Raw genomic sequence first — 26,875 nt, forward strand, 5'->3', positions numbered from 1 at the left:
AAGCACCTTCCAGTATTGCTATTTAATTAGCATTCCTGTCCCTTCCCATACTCCAAAAAAAACAAAAAAAAAATCATTTTTAAATACAGTACTAATCAAGATTATCTATAACCCTTTCAAAGAGTCAGAATCCCGAGGTAACCTAGTGCCAGGAAGATGGAAGTCATAAGAGACCAACATTTATGCTTCCAGGAAGAAAGAGGCCCCACAACTACCCCGAGATCACTGCCTATAAGGGAAATCACAAACTGTGCTCCTCAGCTGGCCCCTTGTGTCCACCCCCCACGGTCAATAATTCTCACTCTGTTATGAGTGGCCTATGGAGCCTGCTTGTTCCCAGGAGCTAGACAACATATTACTGTGGACCATAGATTTTTATTTGCTATGTGTTGAATTAACTGATTCACACCTCTTTCCCAGACAGAATTGATGTGGTTGGAGTTTCTCTAGTCAGGAATAACTTCCTGATTATTAGGAGGTGATTTTGGGTGGTAAGCCTGTCACCCTACTCTGATTTTAGTGTTGGGATTGGGCTGCATGATGGCCTTTCACTCCAGCCTCTGAAACAGCACTGCAATGATCCATGCATACAAGGCAACACAGCTAGCCAGGACTTACTCCTTGAGTAAGATGTTTAAATCCAGGAGTGGAATATCAAGATTCAACCCCCTCAATTTTGTTGGAAACAATTTAAGGTGAAAAGTAAAAAGCATGAACAATGTTAGTTAACTTTAAGTTTCATTTCAAAGAGGAGAAATCTATAGGACCATCTAAAAATATTTAAAATGTATTAAAAGCCAATTTTATACTGCCATGGACGTTTTATTTTTTTATGCTTAGTTCCCTAAGACCTTACAGTGTGGTTAGGACCAGCAGCCTTGGCCTCACCTGGGAGCCTGTTAGAAATGCAGAATCCTAGGCCCTGTGCCAGACCTAGTGAAGCAGCATCTGCATTTTAACTAGGTTCCCAGGGGATACAAGCACACATGAAAGACTGAGCAGTATTGCACTAGAACACCTTATTTCACATAGTCACCTTGGCAAAGACAAAGAGGCTTGTGAGAACAGTTTCCTTTTAAAGACTGAAACAAAAGTTATCAATACCACTAAAGCCAAAAAACTTGTAAGAATTTCCAGCTTCTATATTAAAAAAAAAAAAAAAAAAATCACATCTCTTCTTTGGACAGTTCCAAAAATGACAAGTGATAAGCAATGGAATCTCCTGAAGACAAAGGTCATTTGGTGAACCTGCCATGGCCCAGCAGCCCCCAGGAGAGGGCCCCAGACACCAGCTGCAGCAATTTCCAAAGATGGCATTTAAAGGCTGTGGGGCTAACACAATGTCTTCCGGCCTGTGTGGGGATATGCCTCGTGAGTTGCTAGGCTGACAGCACATCCCAGCCTCTGCACCCCAGACTGTGCACAGGAACTCTGGCTACATGGATGACTGAGCAGACACAGCAGCTCAGGCCCAGGCATCTACTGGTATCTACAGCTCAAGCAACAAGGTTAGGAAAAGAAAACCTCTTTGGTACGATGGTCAAACAACCCCAGCTATCTAAAGAGGAAATAGTAATGCCATACCTGATCCTGGTGATCAAAGAAAGTGTGAACACACGTCCTGGTTCCAACATCCCAAACTTTTACACTTTTGTCAGACGAACTATTTTAAAAAGTGAACATTAGTATCGGTTTGAAGTTGGAAGGACTTCGACCAAAAATCCTTTGATGACTTACATTCTTCTAACTTCAGACCCCCCAGCCCCCACGCCTCAGTACAGGAAATGGACAGGTATTGCATCATCACTGGGTGGCTTTCCCTCCTCACAGGGTAGCCGTTTTCCTGAAATTCTGATCTGCCTGGCCCTCATTTTAATTGTTCTCCAGGAGTCTCAGACACAGCTACCTATTTCCAGATGGGAGGGAGGCCTGTTAAAACTTCAAAACCAAGGCTCGCAGGAGGCCTCTAAAGCACTGTGCAATGCCTTCAAGTTGTCCATCTCCTGCTTTCCAACTGTCTTGGCCATCCCAGGGCTGACCAACACTGAGATCTATAAACAACATTTTACAAACATTTACATATTTTAAGTTACCATTGGAACACAAGTCTACCTTAGAGTCACTTTGGTAGAAGCCTCAATTTATAATGAAAAAACTAAGAGTTTAACTGTTTAAAAGGATTCCTTGTTGACTTTTGTTCCAGCTAAGGTCAACTAACTTCACTAAGTAAAAATTTTAAGAACTGCAGAAAACAAAGGCTAACTGAATAAAAAAGAGTCAAACATCTTTAAATGTTAAGGCAATCTATACAGGAAGACTGCCCTCATCTCCCCAGCATTTTAGAAACTGCTAAGAATCATTAAGTACCTGGAAACAAAGTGAGTGTCATCAGGACAGAACGCAACGTTCAGCACCCAGGAGGCATGGCCGCTCAGCGTGCCAGCCAAATTGGCATGTTGTCTGAAATGGGAAAGGTTCAAACAAAATTGAGATGTTTATTTCTAGAGTATAATCACCGAAGTAGAAAGTTTATTATTAACTCTGCCCATAAACTGGACCAAATCTGCTATCCTTATAATGACCATGAATACTATATCACAAATTCCCCTTTCAATGAAGTAGCATCATGCATTAGAGACAAATTTTAATAGCAGCATTAACCCATAATGTGTTGATGCTACTAAGAGCCAAGAATAAAATCTTTAACAAGCAAAGAGCTGAAGCTCAAAATGAACAAAGAACTACACTATAGAGGCTTCGCAAGCCAACCCCTAAGATGAGGAAATTGAGAACCAACGGGGCAAGGAAGCCGTCTCAGGAGAAGGGCAGGTTCAGACTCCTGCCTGCACCGGCAGCCTTTCCATATGGAGCCAGTGCTCCCAGTCCAAGGAGAGCGTCAAGATGTATTCATTATGACAGATGCAGCTTGGAGAGACTATTTTAAACCTAATCAAGAACAAGACAGGTCTAATTACAACAGCTATTTTCACTTTTTTAATAAAAATGAAACCCAATCACCTCTGGCAAGAGAACCACCATAAGGCCTAACTGAGGTCAGCAATTTTACCCCTGAACACAGAACCCAGCAGAGTGGAGCAGACCTCAGTTAGGGGCCAGGAGGCAGTCTCAGTGGGATACAGTGGGACCATGGGAGGATAAGAAGTCCTGGGCCTTAGTAAAAAGATCAGTAGTTGCTAGGGGCTCAAGGTGGGAGGAAGGGATGATTTGGTAGAGCATGGGATTTTCAGGGCAGTGAAACTATTCTGCGTGATACTGTAGTTAGTGGTGACTACACGTCATTATATATTTGTTAAAACTCATGGAATGTACAACACAAAGAGTAAACCCTAATGTAAAATATGGACTTTAATTAATAATAATGCATCAATATTGGGTGAAAAAAACCAGTCTTGGGTCTTCATTCAGTACCACCTCCTTGGGCAAATCACCACCTCAGCTTGGGTTTCTCATGTGCAAAATGGGGACACTCATCTGTGCTGCTACCTCATTGGTTGCCGGGAGGATCAATAAAACAGTGGCAATGGAAATCATAAAGTCACAAATGTAAGGAACTGCTGCATTTATACTGCCTCTGCCACTATCAGGCAAGTACAACTCTACAGAGATATCTTTCCCTCTCGGCTGTGGCACCCTCATTCAGTTCTAATTCCAAAAACTGCAGTTAGAATTCTATGTCTAGCTGATAATCTTTTGCCATAAAAAACTGCATTTTAACCAGAAGTGGCTAGAAGGAGCAGTGTTCCTACTGTGAGGTTTAAACTCGCAAGCAACTATCACAGGCCCCTGAAAGAACACACACGGATGGTCAGGGTTGCAGTACGTGCAGGTGGAGGAGGTCTTGGCACCATGGCTAGGGTCGGAGTGTGATATGTACCTGCAGTGGATTAGAATGCCACGTTCAGGAGCAATGAGCCAGAGGCACGCCTGGCAGGGAGAGCTGACCACAGCACTGAGTCACAGTATCAAGAACACAGATCCAACACATTACAGGGGATACCTCAGTAGGGAATAGGAGTTAGGGCTAAAGATGATGGGGGAAAACAAGAAGACAAGGGGGTCTGCACAGGTTTACAATGATGGCTGTGAATGAAAGAGGATGATTAACTTGCTTCTATACTCATAGTCAAAGGCCAAAACCAAAAACACTCCCATCTAGACCTATAGCAGGCTTATAAACTGACTGCTCCCTAACTAGGGCAGAGGCATGTCTGCTAGAACAGCCCTACCCTTGAAAATAGATGCTCTAATTTTTTCCTGTCCCCAGGGGCCAGCTACAGCCCATGGCTCCATTTCCTCATCTGTATATTACTTACCTATCCCAAAGAATTTGAAATCAGTAAGCTCACAAAAATCAGGCTGCCTAAGAAAAAGTAGCAAGTATCTGATCCTACCAGGGAACCCATGCACATCCTCCTCCAAGCAGCCCTTGAGGACACACACTAAAAATGGGCGCTGAATGGGGGAGGACCGCCTGGGGAGTCAAGGTGTTCGATGTGACTTGAGCACAGGTCTTTACTAGGGCTGCTCCCTAGGGCTCCTTGTAACAATAAGGGGACAAGACGGACATCAGTAGTAAGGGAGACACCTTGAATCTCGACAGGTAACTTACACATCATAGATCTTGATGTAGCCATCATCTGAAGCAGTGACAAGGAGCTGGGAGTCCGGGGAAAAGGTCAAGGAGCGAATGGGCATGGCATGGCCTGAAATTCATAAAAGCCCTTGTTAATCTGGTGAACCACTGCCTCCTCACTCAGCTTCCCACTGACAATGTCCCTTTTAATGATTACAAGCCACTGAGTTGAAATACCCAGGTGCTTCAGGCAGAAAAGCAAGAGTTCTGACTGGGCCTTTCATCTTAATGTTCTCGAAACATCCACATAACCCCAGTCTCTCCTCCTGGAGCCATTTCTCTTTAGTTCCCTTCCCTGCCCTCAGCATGCATTGCTTTAAAGAATTTCTCTACTACAAATATGGCCACACAAGGAAATATACATTGTTCCTGATTTGTAAGGTTGAACAAATTAAGATGTTATTTCCCTATCAAATTCTTTATTACAGTGTAAAGGATAAACTATAGCAATGTGAGGAGGTAATAAAGTCACTTGATTAGAATTCAAAACCGCACGAAAGTATGTGTAATAAGGTCTCCCTCCAATCTACCCCTGTTCTTTAGCTACCCAGTCCTCCTTTCCAGAGGCCACCATTGTGGACAGTGGGCACAATACTTTCATCCACCTTCAAATTATCAACAAAAAGTTGTTTTCAATCACAAAGTTCGTCAGAATCCAAAATGACAGAAATGAGACATTCATATAGCAAATAAATATTCACACACACATATATATATAATGTGATAGATTATGATATAATCAATAAAAAGTAAGTCTGTTCACCCAAACAAGCATTTAACACTGTTACAAGAATTAGTATGTCTAGGTTAAAACTACAGTGACAGGCCAGGTATGGTGGCTCATGTCTGTAATCCCAGCATTTTGGGAGGCCAAAGCGGGATGATCTTTTGAAGCCAGGAGTTGGAGACCAGTCTGGGAAACATAACAAGACCCCATCTCCTCAAAAAATTTAAAAACTAGCCAGACAGCATGGTGTGCACCTGTAGTCCCAGCTACCCAGGAGGCTGAGGTGGGACGACCCCTTGAGCCCCGGAGTTCAAGGCTACAGTGAGCTATGATCACACCACTGCACTCTGGTCTGGGAGCAAGACCCTGTCTCTAAAAGGAAAAACAAAAAAACAAACCTATAGTGACAAGAGTAAAACCTGGAGGCATTTCAGTTTTCCAACTGAGATTGATATTTTGTAAATCTAATGCCCGTTTGCTATTTAATGGCATTTTAATGAAAGAATAATTCTTCTTTTGTGATTTGATAACCAAGTTTATAAAAATAAGATGATGATATATACCTTCCAGCGTATGCAGAAGTTTTCCAGTTGCAATATCAAAAATATTGATGATTCCATCTATGGCTCCACTGGCTAGGTATTTCCCATCAGGACTCTGTTCAGAGAACATATGGAAAAATTAGCACTTTCAGACCCCATGTTGTTAAGCTATCCCTACCAAACTCAAGCAAACCTCCTGCTGTCTACAGGTCTAACCAGCAACCTGGCAAACCACACCAGTGAGATAGCAGCTGCCTGACCAGACCAAGGCAGAATCTGTGCCAAGGACTGCAACAGGCTGGAAGGGCAAACTGAAAGAATCAGAAGGAGAAAAGAGAGCAATGTTTCCTTACATATGCAATACTAAGAATGAATTTTCCTCTTGTGTCCAAAGAATACTCCTTTTTCCCACTTTCCACACCAAAAATGTTCACTTTCCCGACATGAGTTCCTGTGGCCAGATACTGGGAATCAGGAGAAAAGGCCAAAGTCCAGGCATCCACTGAACAGAAAAAAGAAGGACAAAAATACAGTGTGAAAAGATTTGGCCTTAATTTTAAAAACTAAAGTTTTACCAAAAGACACATCTTTTTAAATTGGAGTAGCAGTGTCCTGATTCAGAAAATTATGTTGTAAAGATGCTAATTCTTTATCAAGTTTAGATTTAGTTTAAGGGTTTCTTAATTTTTTAATAAGAATAGGACAACATTAAGTGTTAGCAAGGATGTGGAGAAACCAGAACCTTCATACACTGGTGGGAATGTAAAATGGCACAGCCACTTTGAAAACCAGTTTGACAGTTTAAGTGAAAACAAACACCATAATATCCAGTAATTCTACTCCTAATGAAAACATATGTCCACACAAAGACTGGTACACTCATGGTCTTCGCTTCCTCCTACTTTCTCACTTCTCCATGACTGGGGATTGTCTCTCTTCTTTTTTTCTCTTCCTTTGTGGTGGTTCAGATTCTCCATGCATATTTTCAAGATAGGTAGAAACTAAGTGTTCATTTTCCCTACATTCATCAGACCCAAACTCATCTGAGGAGTTTTACCTTCAGATGAATTTAGCTGCTCTTCAGCTGTCAATAGCAATGCTTGCTTTTGTTACTGGACCAAATAACTGTTGGCTGTTTAATGGCCTTGTCTAGTTTTATGCAGAGTCCTATCCAAAAAGAAAATAAACCCAACTTTCAGACTCCATTCTTCTATCTTTTTTTTTCTTTTTTTGAGATTGAGTCTCGCTCTGTCACCCAGGCCAGAATGCGGTGGTATAATCTTGAGTTCAAGCTATTCTCCTGCCTCAGCTTCCCGAGTAGCTGGGACTACAGGTGCACACGACCACGTCCAGATGTCCAGCTAATTTTTTGTATGTTTTAGTAGAAATGGGGTTTCACCATGTTGGCCAGGCTGATCTTGAATTCCTGATCTCAAGTGATCCACCCGCCTCAGCCCCTCAAAGTGCTGGGATTACAGGCATGAGCCACCACCACCACGCCTGGCCTCTTCTGTCTTTTTCATTCATAACAGTAACTTTTAAAACCTTGCCACACTTGGACAACACCCAGTAAAAGGTACTGTTTATCAGGGAAAGTGAGCTGGATACATACGCCATCCTTTTACTTGGAACCAATCCAGCAATGATTTCTTCAGCTGCCTCGTGCCCAGGGCTGCAACCAGCATGCAATGACACCAGCATTATGACCCCTAGGAAAGCTTAGGTGCCCAAGATGAAAAGGTAGAAACAGTTCTGCCTCTTCCTCTTTTCTTAAGACCATACTTATATATTAGAGTTTTAATGGACTTTGCAGGATAGTTTGGGGACCCAAGTCCTCTGTAAGTAACGTAAGCAGAGTAAGGGCACATGTAAAGACAACCATCTGGGGAGTCAGGGTGCGTCTGGGTAGCTTTTTCCAAATATATATCCCACCGCACGTACTCCGAACACTATGATTCAGTGGATCCAAAATATGGACTGGGTATGCATATTCTTAAAAGAGCTCCAGTGGTAAGAATTACAGACAAGAAATATTGCTTCTGAGGGAAAATGCACTCAGTTTCCAGACAACCCAGCCTCTTTAAAAACCCTGGAACCATCATTATTTCCAATACAGGAAAAGCCTAGAGTGGCTACTGAGCATAACTCGTGGGAGGTGAATCCATCCAGGGCATCAATCAGGGAACTGTGTTCATGGAACACCTAAGCAGCTCTTCTATCATCAACCCACAAAGGGGTGTGATGATAGCCACAGAATGCCAGGCTATTCACACCCTCTAGTGGTTACCACCTGTTCTGGCACACCAAGTTCTGCTGGGGAAAGTTGTGCAGCCATTTATAAGTAAATGTGAAGCTCAAAAGAATCCTGAAATGTCCTCTGTGCTCCACATTAGTCAGCCTATGACATCATTGACTTCCGTCATCTCAGATGATGTTTACCAAGGCTGATGGACAAGATTATGGACAGTACTTAAAACAAAAAAATCGATGTTTCTTAAAAGTTTCATATGTATCACATACCAGGAATCACACCCTTTAATCAAAATGAGTAGAGATGACCATGATACACATCTATAAGGACCCCATGCTTTACATTCTAGGCTTCCATAAGGCAGTGAATGAATCAGCTCAGAATATGGTAAATAGAGAACCTCTGGAAAACACAAAATACAGGTCAACAACCCCAAACCAGCAGTTCTGAAATCCAAAAAGCTCTGGAAACTACTAGCTTTTTCCACAGGTTTACTACCAAAATTCATTTGGCAGCAAAATCTAAGCTGAATTGACACAGGGCTATTTATAGCCTTTATTTATCTCACTTAGTGTAAATACTCACGTTTAGTTGCAGACTGTTTCATTAGAGTGCTGTTTCCAGCCCCACTGAAGGTATTATGTGAAATACAGTTCATGCACCCATTATCATCCCTCTCAAAACCAAAAAATTCTGAGCTATAAAACACATCTATCCCTAAAGATTTTGGAAAAGAAATCATGAGCCTCCATTATCTCCCCTACAAGTAAAACTCTTACCAGGTCCTGCATCTATGGACTTTATCTGTTTGCCATTTTCCAAGTCCCAAAGACGAATATGAGCATCAAGAGAGCTGGATGCAGCAATGGGCAGGGTGTGGCTGATGTCCACAGACACCACTCCCAGCTGATGTCCCTCCAGACTCCACTGTAGGTCCAGCCTCTCATCACGCCTTCAACAGGGGACAGAGAAATGGATTTCTTCACACAGAACACACTTTACCTGGCATCTGAAATTCTGGGTCCCTGTGACTATGCAATACCAATGGTCTATGAAATACAGAATCAGAGAAGAGTTAATGAGCTACAGAACACCAAATGCTGCCAGGTTTTCAATGTAGGACTTTAAGATTTTTTTTTAAACTTTAGGGCTTTAATACAGAGTAACAGGAAAACAAGTGGGAAAAAGAAGCTGCTGTTTTATACCACCAGATTGCTATAGATTTCTTGCCTAGAAAAAAGTATTTCCCAGACTGCAACTGGCGAGTTCAGAAGCAAAACCTCAGCCCCCAATTTTCCAAGGCTGTATGTTAGGGGAGAGGTACTCACCATTTCCAGACCTTCACCAGGTCATCCAGGGAGCCTGTGACCACTGTCTCAGAGTTTTCCTTCTTGTTTGTCCCCCAAGCAACTGACCAAATGGCATCATCATGGGCTAGAATGGAAAGTAAAGTCTTCTTGCATATGACTTAATGAAGCTGAAATACTGTTCAACAATTGTAAGGTAACGTTTATTTGTATTTGCTTTACTATTTTACAAAGTGCTTTCCTATATAGCTTTTATTGAAATTTTGGGGCCACATATGAAAATTGGAGGTTCTGAAGAAGCTACTTGCCCTAAATCTCATGCTTACCAGATGGGATGGTAGTACTTTGGACTCTAAATCCAGTGCCCTTTCTTTTAGCATGCTATCTGGTATATAGGAGTCTACAATGGCTATCACTTGGCTAAAACAAGTAAAACCAGTGGGAAAGACCCCCTTCTACCAAGAAAAGACCTAAACCCAGTAACAGATACTCCGTAAAGATCTTTGGAAACGAGTAGGCAGTTCAATTCTAAACAGTATAGATCTAAAAGAAAATACCTAATATAGCCTCCATATATTAAGTTGCCTTTCCCCACAAGTATCTTTATTATGGTTAATGGGCCAATTATTACAACAATCCTAAGAAGTGGGTACTATTAATATCCTCATTTTATAGACAAGGAATGAGAGGTGCTAGCATTCAAATCCAATCTCTATTAATTAAAGTCTACCTTAAATCTAAGTCTGTAAGCTGCAGGTTTGGTAGGCCACACCGTTGTATGTGCAGACCTGGTGTGGATGTAAAAATGTGCAAAGTGCACATGGAGGCTTTACCCCTGCCTGGCAACAATTCTCCAGTGATACCTTCCCAAAATATGAATATAAAGGCATTAAACTTAAACAGCTGTGCATTACAGACAGAGTTGTGGCTTCTATTTCAAACCCCACCTAATTCAAGCCTGCTAACTTGCCACCTGGATGACAATAGCTACATATAAGGTAGTTGACTGGCATGCCCAATTAGCCTACTAGTTACTTACACTAGCTAACCTGGATGATGCTGTTGGCTTAAATGTCAAACTACCTACATGTCACTACTTAGAGAGGAAGAGCTTTGATTAGGCATTCCACAAATTCCTTAGGCCTTCCTAAACTCATCGAGGCTATAGTGAAGAAATGAGATGGGTGAGTAGCCCATGCACAGACATGACTCCTTTTTGGGTACAAAGCTCTGGACCACTGGTTAGCTACAATCCCAGCCCACTCTGACCTGCGGCCTGCTCTCCCATCCCTGCCACTGCCACTGCTGCACAGCTCCCAGCCCTCCCCATGCACTCAGTGGCCTCAAAAGAAATTCATCTCACTATTATAGGCATCACTTTCATTAAGGGCCAAAGCAAGTTCTGAGTTCAGAAAAAGGCTCACGTTCACCTCCCTGGATGAGCCGGCATTAACAGAGTTTTGAGGCTCAAAGCATTTCCTTCTTCCACCTCGCCAGCTGGGAAGCTCGGTCATGTCTTCCTCAGGTGGGAAAATTTTCCTCAGCCTGGAAGCCTCCAACCTATCATGATGACTGCTTTTTTTTTTTAGTTGGTTGTTCAGGTTTTTGTTGTTGTTGTTTGTTTTTTAAGAGTATTTGTTTTCAGCTGCCAATTCTTCCGCAAAGTGAGTATACTTGAAAACTGCATGTCTGGTCAGCATGACAAAAGTCTTAAAGAAACCAGGGACAACAGTTTTTTTCACAGATGAATTGCTTAAACAGGCAGGCTACTTACCTTGCTCTTGTTTGAAGAGAATACCATACTAAAAAAAGAACAGAAGCCACATTAAACCCATGGTCAGATTTCAGATGTCTCATATTGCCTCCAGAAAGCACTCCTCCCCAAGTAGATAGAGTCACTACAGTGTTAGTTACTTCCTCTGCTGTCAACCTGGCCGTCCTACAAGCTCCTTGATCCCCACTTATGCAAGATTTGTACAGTCCTATCAGAAAAAAAGTATTAAAAAAACTGACACTCTCTCCCTCTTCCTACTATCCACACTCACCCAACAAGAGACCAATAAATTATGTTTTCTTTTTCTGTTCTGCTCACCAAGGAAGCTCAGAGTCCAGTTTGCAGCTTAAATTTTGCAGCTGCATAAGGGCACACAGCATGCATAACAGTCTATTAACTTTGTCCCTAATCTTATTACAAAGATCTGTTTCTCCTGTTCTATCTTCTATTCTGATCTTGCTGTTTTTTTCTTTTGTACAACATCTTTTAAGCTTCTTCTATTACTCACTAAACTGTGGTAAAGACTTAGAGGAACCAGTCCTCCTCTTAGTATTTGCATTTTACTAGTCCCACCTAACACTGTGGTAACTAGGCGACTAGGTACCCAGGGTCATTGAGCTCTTTAGGAGCAGGGCAAGAATAAGATGCTACTTTCTTGACTACACATCCAGAAAACCTACTGGACTTGAACTTGGCAAAGAGACCAACTGATGTTCTTCCCTTCAACACGGGCCTTACCTGGTTGGTCATTTCCTTAACCAAGGATCAAGGGCAAAAGGCCAGACAGTTCTGTGGAAACAACACCAGGATTTCAGTGAGGGGTGTCATCAGGATAGAAGGGCACACAGGAAGTTCCCCTTGACCAAGAAAATAAGGCAACTCCTTATTATGAAGTTGTTCTGACACCCTTCTATGGATCAGTCCCTGGAACCTCCTTCACACTCCCTACCAGGTGGTATGGTCTTTTTTCTTCCTCTGAACCTAGGGACTCAACTAACAGCTAACGCCATCCCATGGTTTCTTCACCTCAAGTGTGACTACAGAGAGTAACCAGTCTCTGTCCTTTGCTGCTTTTTAGAGAGAAGAAAACCACTTCTCCTTTTAATATTAAATATTATTTATTAAAAACAAACAAGGGGAAATCCAAAGATGGTAAAGTTCTTATGTTACACGCAAAGGTCTCAACCAAAAATGCCTTTAAGAGCCAATAGTCAGGTAAATAAGGGCAGAGGCTGGAGGGAGACACGGTGTCAAGAGATTGAGACCATCCTGGCCAACATGGTGAAACCATGACTCTACTAAAAATACAAAAATTAGCTGGGCGTAGTGGCGCGCACCTGTAGTACCAGCTACTTGGGAGGCTGAGGCAGGAGAATCACTTGAACCTAGGAGGCGGAGGTTGCAGTGAGCCAAGATTGTGCTACTGCACTCCAGCCTGGGTGACAGAGCGAGAGTCCGTTTCAAAAAAAAAAAAAAAAAAAAAGCCGGGCACGGTGGCTCCCGTTTGTAAACCCAGCACTTTGGGAGGCCGAGGTGGGCGGATCACGAGGTCAGGAGATCAAGACCGTTCTGGCTAACACAGTGAAACCCCATCTCTACTAAAAATACAGAAGAAAAAAAAAAAATTAGCCGGGCGTGGTAGTGGGCGCCTATAGTCCCAGCTACTCGGGAGGCTGAGGCAGGAGAATGGCGTGAACCCAGGAGGTGGAGCTTGCAGTGAGCCAAGATTGCGCCACTGCACTCCAGCCTGGGTGACACAGCAAGACTCTGTCTCAAAAAAAAAAAAAAAAAAAAAAAAAAAAGATCTAATTTCTCAGGCTACATTAAGGGCTAATGGTTCTTATTTCTTTGTGTGTGCCATAGACCCCCTTTAGTGGCCTTTTCTTTCTTTTTTTCAAGATAGGGTCTCGCTCCATCATCCAGACTGGAGTGCAGTGGTGCAATCATGGCTCATTGCAGCTTCAACCTCCCAGGCCAAGTCCTCTCCCACCTCAGCCCCTTGAGTGGCTGGGACTACAGGTGCATGCCATGCCTGGATATTTTAATTTTTTATAGAGATGGGGGTCTCCCTATGTTGTCTAGGCTGGTCTTGAACTCCTGGGCTCAAGCGATCCTCCTGTCTGGGCCTCCCAAAGTGCTGGGATTACAGGTGTGAGCCACCAGACTCTGGCTCAGGATGTCTTTACAGAAAATACACAGGTTTAGAAATGAAACCAATTACAGTAGGTTCTCATTATTCACAACAATTATGTTCTAAGAAGTTGCTACAAACACTAAATTATCCAATAGAGAACCACTGTTCCTTGGGAAACCGGTTCCTGAAAGCCTCTGGGCACATTCTTGTCAACCAATCAATATATAATCATGTTTTATGTGTGTTTATGTTTAAAGGCACTTACTGAATATACATTAGTAATTCATTAATATTGAACTCATACCTAAGCAAAGCTTATCTAACACACATATTTTCTCCTTAAGACAAATCACAGACTTCTTGCATTTAGAAACACTTCAGCACAATGCTTGGGGGCTATCTCAAACAGTGGAATCACCAACAAAAAGCACAGAGAAAAACGTAGCACCAAAGACTGCAAAAATGACATTTGCTTACAATATGAGAGCTGACAAGAAGGCAGTGTCACCTTGTTTGACTTCAGCTGAGAACATGCGCATCAAGCGACTAAAATTTTTATGTGAAAAAAAGTCATGTCTTCCAAAGACCACAAAAGCATTTTAAGTATTAATGTGGGGGCTACAGATAAATTTTAGTGAGTAGGTGAATTCATGAATACAGAATCCACAAATAATGAGGATAGACTATATACTAAAATTTTATTAAAATACAAAAACGTATGTGCTTCTTTATTGGCTCATTATATATGCAATCTAGAAGCAAATTTAATAACTACCCTAATTTCAAAGTTGTAAATGAGCTTACACAATACTGTGATATGAAAATATCTGTAATTTATATTCATAACAAAGTCACACTGCTAATAATGTGATTTATTGCCTACATTCATAGTGGAAGAAAATGCTAAATTTCAGTTGGAGGTTAGGAAACAAAGATGCAATTTTTCCGGCCCTCGCAGTTCTACCCACTGTCAGTTTAAGGGACCATACAGTTAAGGCATCCAGGTTCAGGTTACTTTCTTTAAATCTGCCAGCCCAAAAAGCTGCCGAAGTTTTCCAATAACAGAAAATCAAACAAACAATTTATAACTAATCCTTGCCTATGAAGATCTCAAATTGGTAATGTTTTGTTTTGGTTTTGTAAAGACAAGGTCTTATTATGTTGCCCAGGCTGGTATCGAACTCCTGGCCTCAAGCTATCCTCTTGTCTTGGCCTTCCAAAGTGCTGGGATTACAGACAGATTGGTAGTGTTTTATTCATTTGTGACCCATGAACAGGGTTCTTTCTGCCCAGGGTAGGAAAGACAGGAAAGCGCTCGAGCCAGTTTGGCTAATGGGAATGGTATTCAACCTCTGCTTGAGCACAGCCTTCTGCCTGCTGAAGCACAGGCTTGTCCTCTTCCCTGTCATTCTGGGCCTCACATTTGGCAATGGATAGAAACAAAAAAAGAAGTAAGGCTTGCGGTAAGTCAACCTCCAAAAACCCGGGTTCCAAAAGACAAGGGTATGATTCTATCAATGAGTGCACATTTGAGGATGTACAATGAATCCGGTCCTATTTTAAGTAACGCACAAAGATTAGCTCACTGAAACCTCATAACCCCATTTACTAGGTACAGTAGTTCTTTAGCTGAGGTTTTGATTTCCACAGTTCCAGAGGTCAACCATAGTCCAAAAATAGGTGAGTAGTGTGCAGTAAGATATTTTGAGAGAGACCACATTCACATACATTTTATTACACTGTTATAACTCTATTTTATTATTGTTGTTAATCTCTTACTGTGCCTAATTTACGAATTAAACTAAGTAATCATAGGTATGTATGTGTAACCTGTATGAGAAAAAACACAGTATAGATGCTTCTCAACTTACAATGGGGCTACTTCCCAATAAACCTATGTAAAGTTGAAAAATTTTACATAGGTAAACCACGGTAAGTGGTCAGGGTCCACGGTAAGTCAGTCAGGGTCCTTCACTAACCAAGATTTCAAACATCCACTGGAACGTACACCTCGCACTATTTTCTTATTATCAGTTCCACTTTTCTAATAAGAAAATGGAAGCTTAGAAGCGGTTAAGGAAGCCCCCAAGGGACACTATAAGGTGGATACAATCTATAGTATATGCTACCAAGATACACTACCTCTTACTTCAGGGTCTTATGAAGGTCAGAGCTAAGAGACTTTAGACCTTAGCCCTCTCCTGCCATCTTCTCTCTTTGGGAAACTTTTCCCTAATTTTCCCAGGCAGAATTCATCACTGGCTCAGTGTTTCCAAGGAACACTACAGATGCCTCGATGAAACTACTCAGGCAAGTCAACAGCCCACAGTATTGCACGGTACTTGGCGTAAAGCGAACCCAGCCTCTGTCTGTACCCGTCCAGTGATGTCTGTATCTGTCCAGCACGCTACCTAAGAAGACAAGCGTGGCCCACTACTGGAAAACTTCGGTTAATACCGTCCTCCCACCTACGGATAACTGATCTCCTCCGCAGAGAAACCAGCCCTAATCTCGGTGCTGCCCAGAACATCCTCAGGACGCAAAAGGAGGCCACCTACGGGCCTCCCCCTCTCCCCTCAGGCCCCGTACACGGAGGGACAGCCAGGGCAAATGGAGTCACGGAAGCCACCCTCAGGTCCCAGGACCTGCAGCATCCCTGAACGGACCTGCTTACAGGCAGCGTCGGGCCCAGCCTCGCTCACCCGCCCTCTGGCCTGGACCGTCAACTGCCCTAATGACAGCCATCCCCAACGGCCCTGCGCTCCAACTCACCACTGCACTGCCAGCCTGCACGTCGGAAGCCGGGCTCAGCGCGACTGCGACGCGCAAAGATGAGCTAACGAGGGGGCGGGGCATTACGCCGGCCCCGCCCCCACGGCGCGGAGCACGCCGCAGCGCCCCCTGCCGTCGCTACGCCGGGTGCGGGGCAGATGCCGAGGGCGAGTGGGCGGAGAGAGGAGGGAGGAAGCCACGCCCTGCTTCCAGAGGCGTGGTAGCTGGAAATTTGCTCCCGGAAGCGCAGACGTTTAGCTTCCGGCAACTGCAGGTTTAGGGGCTTGTGTTGCAGTTTCATTGCAAAATAAATTTGTTGCTAAAATAAATTCAGTGAAATCGAGCTTTGTCTTTCAAACTGCTAGTCATGACCCATTAGCGTGACAGATATCAGTTTAATAGGTTGTCACTGGCATTTTTTTTTTTGGAGGGCCAGGCAGAGTGGCTCACGCCTGTAATCCCAGCACTTTGGGAGCCGAGGTGAGAGGATCGCTTGAGCTCCTGATTTCCAGACCAGCTTGGGCAACATAGCGAGAGACCTCGTGTCCACTAAAATTCCAAAAAATTAGCACATGCCTGTAGTTCCAGTTACTTGGGAGGCTGAGGCAGGAGGATCCCTTAAGCCCTGGAGGTTGAGGCTACATTGAGCCGTGATCACACCACTGCACTCCAGCCTGGGGGGTAGAGCTAGACCTCGTCTCAAAAAAAGAAAAAAAAAAACAAAACAGATGGGGCTGGGTGTGGTGGTTCATGCCTGTAATCCCAGGATTTTGGGAGTCGGAGGTGGGTGGATCACTTGAGGTCAGGAGTTTGAAACCAACCTGACCAACGTGGTGAAACCCCATCTCAAGTGAAAAAACAGAAACAAAAACAAAATTAGCCGGGTGTGGTGGCACATGCCTGTAGTCCCAGCTACTTGGGAGGCTGAGGCAGGAGAATCGCTTGAACCCGGGAGGCAGAAGTTGCAGTGAGCCTAGATTACACGACTGCACTCCAGCCTGGGCAAAAGAGTGAGACTCTGTCTTGAACAGCAACAACAAAAAAAGAGATGGGAAGAGGCTCATGCCCCATTTTCGAGGCCGCCCTGTGGCTCAGATGTGGTGGCTCACTCCTGCAATCCCAGCACTTAGGGAGACCAAGGTGGGAGGATTGCTTCTGGCCATGATTTCAAGACCAGTATGGGCAACATGGTGAGACCCAATCTCTACAAAAATTTTAAAATTGCAGACGCAGTGGTGTGCACTTGTAGACCTAGCTACTCGGGAGGCAGGGGTAAGGATCACTTGAGCCCAGGAGTTTGAGACTGCCCTATGATTGGGCCACTGCACTCTAGCCTGGGTAACAGAGTGAGACCCTGGTTCTAAAAAATATTTTTCAAAAAAACTAGTTTTAAAGTTCAAAAATATAAATATAAAGAGAGATGGAGGACTATTAGACCACTTACAAATAGGTGAAGTTCATCTTTGGGGGCTTTTTTTTCTTTTAAGACAGAGTCTCGCTGTGTTGCCGAGGCTGGAGTGCAGTGGTGCAATCTCGGCTCACTGCAACCTCTGCCTCCTGGGTTCAAGTGATTCTCCTGCCTCAGCCTCCCCAGTAGCTGGGATTACAGGCACGCACCACCATTTTTACAGGCACGCACGCCCGGCTAATTTTTTGTTTGTAGTAGAGACGGGGTTTCACCATGTTGGCTAGGCTGGTCTCAAAGTCCTGACCTCAGGTGCTCCACCCCCTCGGCCTCCCAAATTGCTGGGATTACAGGCGTAAGCCACTGCGCCTGGCCATCTTTAGGGGCTTTTTGAGGAGGCTGTGTGTGACCAGAAATTGGCAAATACACCACATCTCCCAGGACCTATTCTCTTGTCCTCAGTAATCTCACATTAACACAAAAGAGAAGACATCCTGCAACTCTTCTGTTGTGCACGTGACTTCCCTGCATGCCAGCATCCTTAACGCTCAAGTTCACATGTTTCAAAGTGATATGACTAATTTTTCTCACTCACATTGACTGGAGAGCTATTTCTCTCCTTCCCAGCTCTGTGACATCTCTGTCCACAGAAATTTCATCTGGTCCAGGTGGACCCTCTGCATGTCACTGGCTTAGAAAGTTTGGGTCAAAGTGAGCAGACTTCAAGACTGAATTGTCAAAATTCTTTTGTGGCATCTCCTATAAGTCAAGATATCCTTGTAACCGTTTTGGATCTATTGGACCAGGGGGCAGGCATGTGCCCCTGAAGCTAAGGAAGAATGTACAAATTATATCATGAAGCCAGTGAGATGATTTTCAAACGTAGAGAATTTCCTTTAGATTGACTTAAGTGCTGACTGGTGTTCTGGCACATTCCACAGAGCTAAATACACAGAAACTGACCCTGCATTGGCTGCGATGTGGGTTCCCGAAGTGCGGGAGGGAATTAACATTAGTACTACAAAGCAATGGCTTTTAGCAGTTAAATGAGTGATCTGCCGCCTTCCGGTATAACCAGTTGCCTTGGTTTTGGCCAATCCGCTGCTTTGTTTTTTGTTGGTGACATTTACGGGTTTTTGTGGGTTTTGGAAATAGATTATTATGTAACTTCTCCCACACCAAGATAATTGGGCTATCTTCACTCTAACTTTTAGCTTTTGAATATGAAGAAGTATTTTTGAAAGACTCCCACTTTAAGAATGGTGAAATTTTGGCTGTCAAAAGTGCTCACAACTGTATGACTAAGTGAATTTTAATTTGTGTGATCTGGGGTTATATGAGGTTTTTTTCTTTTCTACACATTAACTATAAATACCACACCTTCAAATTATTCTAAAAGCACACTGATCACATTTATGCCTTTTAACTTAAAATTTAATTAAAATTTAAAATTAAAAAAGCATAAATGTGATCAGCGTGCTTGTAGAATAATTAAGCCAAATACTAAGACTTTCCATTTCTGTTTATTTGCTCCCAAATCTGCTACTATTAATTTTCAATTGAAGCAAGTTGTTTTGGATAAAAATTCAATTAATCGTCTCAAAAAAGAGAAATGGAATACATTAAGAAAAAAGTAGAATAGAAGATATAAGAGTACCTCATACATAGTAAAGTTACATCATGTTTTATAAAAACTGTTTCACCCATGAGGTTACTGGGTCACAAATGAAAATCCATTTCTTGCTAGGAGTCATGACCAAACACTTTGAAAATCATAGTACTAAAGACTTTCTAGCTTTATAATTCTATAATTATGAAAAGAACTCCAAACCATTCATTCAAAAAGGATGTAATAAGTACCTACTTTCACCCCATCCCCCCCAGAGGGCCAGGCATATGGGATCACTGGCATGACCTTAGCACTGGGACTATAAAGCTAGAATAATTGGCCTTTTTTAAACTGTGGATGTCTCAGGCATCTGATGAAGTCTATGAATCCTGTCTCAGAACAATGGGGTTTTTTCTTTTGGAAGAAAAAATTTTAATTGCTATTGCAAAAAAAAAAAGTCCGTATGGAGTAGAAATTGGTTTTGATAGCATTATTACAGAATACGTTCTAGAAAGTGGAGGTAACTGGATGTAAGATTCTGGCAGCAGTTTAATAGAACAGTCCCAGATGCGTAGGTTGAGGCCAACGCCTAATTAGGGTGAACGGTTTGTGTTTGTGCGTGTGTAATTTTGGACAATATAAGGAGAAACGTTACACTGTGCACAAACCAAATTTAATTTTTTACAAGTGTTGTAAAGTTTCATATAGTAAAAGGTTTTTGCTACATGCACTTCATTTTCACATTAAGAGTGTTTAGAATACCTAAACACAAAAGAGATCATTCATGCAAGATATGCCACTCCTTGATATAATAATGCGTGCAGTTCAAAATGTTCACACTTTTTTTTTTTTTTTTTTTTTTAGATGGAGTCTCGCTCTATCTCCCAGGCTGGAGGGCAGTGGCACAATCTTGGCTCACTGCAAGCTCCGCCTCCCGGGTTCACGCCATTCTCCTGCCTCCCAAGTAGCTGGGACTACAGGCGCCCGCCACCACGCCTGGCTAACATTTTTTGTATTTCTTTTAGTAGAGACGGGGTTTCACCATGTTAGCCAGGATGGTCTCGATCTCCTGACCTCATGATCCACCCGCCTTGGCCTCCCAAAGTGTTGGGATTACAGGCGTGAGCCACCGCGTCCGGCCAATGTTTACACTATTGATGCAGTAGCTGCTGCCATCACAGGGCTGTGGTGGGGAGGCACAGCCGGGGCTGCATGCCGGTGGATGCCTCGCCCCTTCTGAGTTGGGGAGAGCTCCCCGGGTGCTGCTGCAGCCGCCCAAACCGCAGCTGCAGACTCAGGCCTCCTGCTTTACGGAGCAGGCAGGATCCCCACCCTCCTGGGCGAGGCTACAACTGCCCAAACTGCGGCTGTGGATCCGAGCCTCCCTGTGCTCTTGGAGGGGGCTGGCAGCAGGCAAGATCTGCCCTCCTAGGTGCAGGACCCCGAGAGTTTCTGCAGCCTGCACCCTCGTGGACCCCAGAAAGGACCCCACTGCCCCTCCTTCCCCCTCAGTCGCTTGGGGGTGTCTGTTCCTGCTGCCTGGCCTCTCTCGGCTGACATCCCTGCTCTGATCTTGGAACAGGGCTTGGGGCCAAACCCCAGAGGCCATGAATGACAGTGGGAGGCAGATTGATTCCTGGGCAGAAGGGGGTGGGTCTCCAGAAAGGCCCATCTTCAGGTCAGGGAGGGACTGAAGACTGGGGACCAGGCTGCCAGTCCCGCAGACCTGAGTGGGAGCTTGTAGTGCCTCCTCCAGGCCCACCCATGGCTGCCAATGGGCCAATCGGCACACACTTCCTCCTGTCTGAGGTCCATAAAAGCCCTGGGCTCAGCCAAACTGCAGGAGAGGACAGAGACACAGCAGGAAGAGTAGCTGTAGAGAGGAGCTACTGTCTGCCAGAGCTGCAGAGACCTGAGGAGACTTTCAAAGGACCTGCGAGAGGAGGCCCCCTCCTCCTGTAGAGACTTCCAAATGACCTGAGGAGAGGATCCCCCAGAACAGCCTCCTTCTCCAGGAGCAGGTCTTTCCTCTGCTAAGAGCAGCTCCCCTCTTCAGGGTTGGGTCTTCTTTCTGCTGAGAGCAGCAGGCGGCAGGATGACCATTGGGCAGAGGGGAGGTACCCTCTTCAGGCCTCCTGTCTGCTGAGAGCTGAACACTCCATGGGATGACTTGCTCAGAGGAGCTACCCACTGTGGGTTTTCTCTGAGCTGCTTAACAGCTAAACTCAATAAGTTCTTTGAGTACCTCATTATTCCTGGACACAGGACAAGAACTCAGGCAAAGGAGCTCCCCGGGAAGAAAATCAATAGCCCCCATACCCCTCCAAAGATCCTGTAACATTACCATTACATCTGCATTCTATGTGTACATTATTTGTAAATATATATGTATTTATACTACTATAATATTTATGTACATTATAAAACAAATATAAAAATAGAAGAGGGACAAGATAAAAATAAATATCAGAAGATCTAATATTTTCTTCCCATACTCCAGACGGTCTTGCTCACCGTCTGGGGCATACACATTCCACTTTGGAGACACTAATGTCTTCATATTTTAGTTTCAGTTTAGTTTCAAACACTGGGAGGGCTCCAATGGTGGATGTATGGACTGGGCCACACCCTGAGAAATAAATATCGCTATTTCACACAGAGAAGGAAACTGACCCTGAGAAAGGCAAAGTGGCTTCTCCAGGGTCATTCAGCCAGCAAGGCAGAGTAAGGATGGAAACCCAAGCTGAACTGAGTGTAGCTGATCTTTTGTTCCTAATTCCACAGTATTGGGGAGGGAAAGCCGGGAAACAGGAGCTCACAGGAAGGAAAGGGGTATGGAGAAGGTAAGGGCAGGACAATCATGGGGCCAGAGGCGGGAGTCTGGATTCAAATCCAAACCCACAGGGACACATCACTCCTTTCTTCAGTTGGTCTACCGATACTGAATCAGGGAACCTCCTGGAACTGGCTTCCTACCCTGCAATCAGGGTTCCTTGACAGTTCCCAGTGGGGAACACAGACCACCACAGTGGAGCCACTAGCCAGGGGCTTTACCACGGCTGGCCAGAGGGTGGCAGTCACTGCCTACGCATGGCCACTTGGCTGGCACCTGCTGATGGAGAGCAAGTACCTGCCCTCCCGGGCTCCTCCAGACTCCGGAGGCAGTGAATTCCTGCTCTTGAATCATTATGGGACCCCTAGTAAAGGCAACTTAGACCTCACCTTCCTCACCTTGAAAGCAAAATTCTTAACACCACGGCCTCAATCTCTAGTGGTTTTCAAAAGTGTGGTTCCCAGACCACACTTGTAGGTTCTGGAAGTGAGATCCCCAAGGGAGTTACAGCAGAAGGAATAAGCCGGGGAGAGAGCGTCCTGCCCAGGGGCAGCTGAGGCCTCCCATCCTCTGTACATACCTGACTGAGGGGCTGCAGCCTGGGAGCATGGCCTGCAGGACTAAGTTCTTTGCACCCAGCAACTGTTCAGGGTGGGGTTTCAATTCTATTCACCAGCTGCTGACCAGCGGTTGGCGGTCACCTTCAGTCCTTGGCTATTCTGCCAGCATCCACCAACTGGGCCTTTATGGGGCCAGGCTGAGGATACTCAAAGGAGTTGGATGAAATCCCTGCCCTCAAGGAGCTCACAGTGACTCTTTCTCACCAGGACTCTAAGTCATCTTCAACCAAGATCGACTTTCCAGTGAAAAAGTCCTAGCTCCTCTGATTCTCCCTACTAAGAGGTCTAGGAATTATGTATCCCCATTTTATAGAAAAGTTGGCATAGAGAGAGCACGTGGTTAATTTAGAGCACCTGGTAAAGCTGTGGCGGAGTAGGGAGCAGAACTCAGACCCCTTGAGTCCTCATGCAGCCTGACTCTCGGCCCTGAGCAGGCTGTGGGCATGGCCCAGAGACAGGATGGGCCAATCCAGGGCCTGAGCCCTCCACTGTGCCCACATCCTTCAAAACGGGGCAGGAACAGGAGTAGACTCACCCCACACTGGGGGACTGCGTCATACCCCTGGGGGACCCCAAGTACAACTGAAGGGAATCAGGTCCTATGTGTGGGGGAGGGGACAGGGACCGTGAAGCCTAGCTGTGCATGAAATTCTGCTGTAGTTGGGGTTCATGCCATCACTTTCTGGACATAGGTGACATTTACCTACTCACGTAGGAGGCAGCAAAGTCGGGCCGAAAAAGATGGCTGCCAAGGCACTTGAGAGTGTAGGAGGGTGAGCCAAGGAAGCCAGGGTGGTGGGCCTGCCAGGAGGAGGCTGTAAGCCTCTGAAGGGTGGCAGGAATTGGGAAGCTGTGAGCTAGTGCCACTGTCTGCAATGAATGAGATAGAAGAGATTGGTAGGTGAGCATGATGATGAAAGTAAAGGAGGTGGGTCTTAGTCTGTTTTGTGCTGCTATAACAGAACACCTGAAACTGGGTCATTGATGATGATGATGATGATGATGATGATGATGATGTCTCCTAGGCTGGAGTGCAGTGGTGTGATCTCAGCTCACTGCAACCTCCGCCTCCCAGGTTCAAGCAATTCTCCTGCCTCAGCTTCCCCAGTAGCTGGAATTACAGGTGTGTGCCATCATGCCCAGCTAATTTTTTATTTTTAGTAGAGATGGGGTTTCACCATGTTGGCCAGGCTGGTCTTGAACTCCTGACCTCAGGTGATCCGCCCACCTCGGCCTCCCAAAGTGCTGGGATTACGGACATGAACCACTGTGCCTGGTCAAGACTGGGTAATTTAGAAAGAAAAGAAATTTCTTTTCTCACAGTTCTGAAGGCTGGAAAGTCCAAGATCAAGGTACTGGTGCCTTGTAAGGGCCTTCTTACTGTGTCATTCCATGGCAGAAGGCAGAAGGGCAAGGGAGGGAGAAGGAGAGACAGCATGGTAGGGGAAGGAGAGGAGAGACAGAGAAGAGAGAGAGAGCAAGAGGAGTTGAACTTGTCCTTTTATAAGGAACCCACTCCCACTATAACAGCACGAATCCATTCATGAGGGTGGAGTCCTCACGTCCTAATCAGCTCTTAAAAGTTCCACCTCTAACCCTGTCACTTTGGGGATTAAGTTTCCAACACATGAACTTTGGGGGACACATTCAAACCATAGCCGGAGGTCTACCTGGATGGTGAGAGTCTCAAAGGGGCAGAAGGAGGAGAATCAGGGGTTAGTGGTGTGCTGGTAAGTATTTAACAACAGGCTCTTCAGAGAAAAACCCTAAACCTGGCTTATAGCATTTGCTGATTCCCATAGTGTAAATACGGCTCCTGTGGGCTATTTCTTTTATTTTTGAAATGGAGTCTCACTGTGTTGCCCAGGCCCAGGCCCAGGCTGGAGTGCAGTGGAGCTACCTTGGCTCACTGCAACCTCCGCCTGCTGGGTTCAAGTGATTCTCCTGCCTCAGCCTCCCGAGTAGCTGGGATTACAGGCCCCCACCACCATGCCCCAAGGACTATTTCAAGCCACGGACAGGAAGTTGCTGACTGATAGGTACAATTTGCTCTGGTAAGCTGATATGTACCAGCTCCAGCATCCCCTTGAGTGGTTCTGTTATGTTGCTGGGGGTGTCACTCTCGATCCAGGTGTGCATACCTGCAGTGTTCCCTCCAGAGGCTACCAGGAAGCACTGTCCTATACAGAGAGCTAGCTGTGGTGACAGCAGGGTTGGAATAAGGGACCATGAAAGAGCTGAAAATATAGGGATTTTTATTTACAAAGTTAGTGGGGGGGTCAAAGAATTGAGAGCCGGGTGGGAAAGGCAGGATAGCAGGGAAGTGCTGACCCAGAGAGGCCAGCACTCGGGAGGCAAGGGGGCAAAAGGAGCTCTAGGAAGAGAACTCACCGCCATGATGTTTCCAACAGAACCTGGAAATCCCTTCCTGCCACAGCTTGAGCCCAGGGTCTCTTGCCAGGGTGAACAGGTGGTAGCCCCAAGCTGGAAAGCTTGGGAAAGTCCCAGGACTCCTGCATCAAATGCACTTCTGAAGGACAAAGGGAATTCAAGAAGCCAAAGGTAGCTTTAGAACAGCCTCACCACAAAGCTCTTTCCACACACAGCCCTTAACTCAGAGAGGGAGCTGAGGTCCAGTCCCCCCATTAGATGTGAGTCTCCAGCGCATCCTGGTGCCAGAGCTGGCATCTCCAGCTGAAAGCACTGCTTTAACTCCTTGACTGCCATTGCACTAAAATTAATAGCAGAAGAATGAAAGAATGTGGAGACCTTGCTGTGCAGTTACACTCAAAAGTGCCCCTGGAGGCCAAGGGGCTTAGCGGCCAGAACAGGGAACCTCACATCAGGAGCCATTATTATTATTGTCATTGTTGTCATCATTCCCATTTTTGATCACTAAATGTGTGCCAGGCATGAAGCTGGCAAGTCACCCAGATGGCCTCAGGAACCATCCCTGGCTCTGAAAGGGAGACTTTCTAGCCTGCCTCTGCCTGAACCCTCTCTGGACCTCAGTTTCCCTAGCTGTCTGTCCCGTGAATCCATTGGCTCTGGGACTCCTTCAGTTTTTGTTTTGAGACAGAGTCTTGCTCTGTCACCCAGCCTGGAGTGCAGTGGCGTGATCACTGGCATTGCAGCTCAAACTCTAAGGCTCAAGCAACCCTCCCACCTCAGCCTCCTGAGTAGCTGAGACTACAAGTGTGCATCACCATGCCTGGCTAATTTATTTTATTTTTATTTTTGTAGAGATAGAGTCTCCCTGTGTTGCCCGCGCTTGTCTCAAACACCTGAACTCAAGTGAGCCTCCTGCCTCGGCCTCCCAAAGTGCTGGGATTACAGGCGTGAGACACCACACCCAACTTCCTTCCAGTTTTGACCTTCTGATCCACTTCAGCTGTTCTTGACCACAGTGTCCTTCCCACAGGCTTGTCACATTAGCTGTGAGCTGCCTGTGTCACACGCGATGAAGCTGACTACTGCATAGGACACTTTATGTGCATCACGACACATCTTCTCAGCCTCGTCTCTCTTAGTGCAGCCACTACCCTGGGGTCCGTTCTGCACAAATTTCAGCCAGCTCTGCTCAAGCATGAGCTGACAGCACCTTCCCTCCCCTAGTCTTCACCTCTATCTTCCTGCCCTGGGAACCACTCCACATTCACCCAGAAGAATTCTTGCCTGTGGGACAGCTTTGACCAATGGGAGACTGAAGCTGATGAGTAAATATTTCCCCTTTGGCCCCTGAGGGACAGTTCTGAGATGCTTGACACAGGCCCTTCAGCGCTGGTGGCCAACTCAGCAATGCATCCTTGATCTGGCTTTTGCTTCTTCCTTTGTTTCGCCCCTGCCCCTCACTCCTGCTCCCTGGGATCGAATTCCTAAGAAAGCTCCCTGCTTGGGTTCTTTGTCTCAGGCTCTGCTTTAGGGGGAATCCAGGCTGATACAGTTTCCAAGTACCCATGATTGCAAATAATCTACTGTTTTGATAAATTCTGCCAATTTGGTTTTTTTTTGTTTTGTTTTTTTTGTTTTGTCGTGCAAATAAAGTTCTCACTCCCTTGCCTTCAGAGATGATTTATTGAGGGGTGAGAAGGGATCTGGAATGGGGATACTCCAAAGAGACTTTTGCAGCCCTGGGGAGAAGGCCAGGAACCAGGGGACCTATTGGAGGCTGGGAGGTCAGTGAGGGGCCTGTGCTGGGTGGGCTGGTGTGTCTATGGGAACTCATCACATTGGTGTAGGGAGTAGCT

General features: G+C 45.2%; 3 protein-coding genes across 4 annotated transcripts in view; 2 read left to right on the forward strand and 1 right to left on the reverse strand.

The window, feature by feature from the left end:
• The window catches only part of CRABP1 (cellular retinoic acid binding protein 1), a 658,055-nt gene that overhangs the window by 594,982 nt on the left and 36,198 nt on the right, over positions 1-26,875 (forward strand). The window lies entirely within an intron of this gene.
• SKIC8 (SKI8 subunit of superkiller complex) overlaps positions 1-26,875 on the reverse strand; it is a 421,718-nt gene that overhangs the window by 454 nt on the left and 394,389 nt on the right. The window contains exons 2-11 of the mRNA XM_050800003.1: positions 16,162-16,195; positions 11,994-12,044; positions 11,256-11,283; positions 9,503-9,608; positions 8,954-9,126; positions 6,277-6,425; positions 5,945-6,038; positions 4,631-4,724; positions 2,368-2,460; positions 1,585-1,663 (exon numbers count right to left, since the gene is read on the reverse strand). Of these exons, the coding sequence (XP_050655960.1) occupies positions 1,585-1,663; positions 2,368-2,460; positions 4,631-4,724; positions 5,945-6,038; positions 6,277-6,425; positions 8,954-9,126; positions 9,503-9,608; positions 11,256-11,283; positions 11,994-12,005 (828 nt within the window). The 5' untranslated portion in view covers positions 12,006-12,044; positions 16,162-16,195. The remainder of the gene's footprint in view (positions 1-1,584; positions 1,664-2,367; positions 2,461-4,630; positions 4,725-5,944; positions 6,039-6,276; positions 6,426-8,953; positions 9,127-9,502; positions 9,609-11,255; positions 11,284-11,993; positions 12,045-16,161; positions 16,196-26,875) is intronic.
• PSMA4 (proteasome 20S subunit alpha 4) overlaps positions 24,982-26,875 on the forward strand; it is a 231,304-nt gene continuing 229,410 nt past the window's right edge. The window contains exon 1 of the mRNA XM_050800005.1: positions 24,982-24,991. The gene's annotated coding sequence lies outside the window, so the exon portion shown is untranslated. The remainder of the gene's footprint in view (positions 24,992-26,875) is intronic.

The sequence above is a fragment of the Macaca thibetana genome, chromosome 7 (assembly GCF_024542745.1).
Source record: "Macaca thibetana thibetana isolate TM-01 chromosome 7, ASM2454274v1, whole genome shotgun sequence".
Classification (NCBI taxonomy): Eukaryota; Metazoa; Chordata; class Mammalia; order Primates; family Cercopithecidae; genus Macaca; species Macaca thibetana.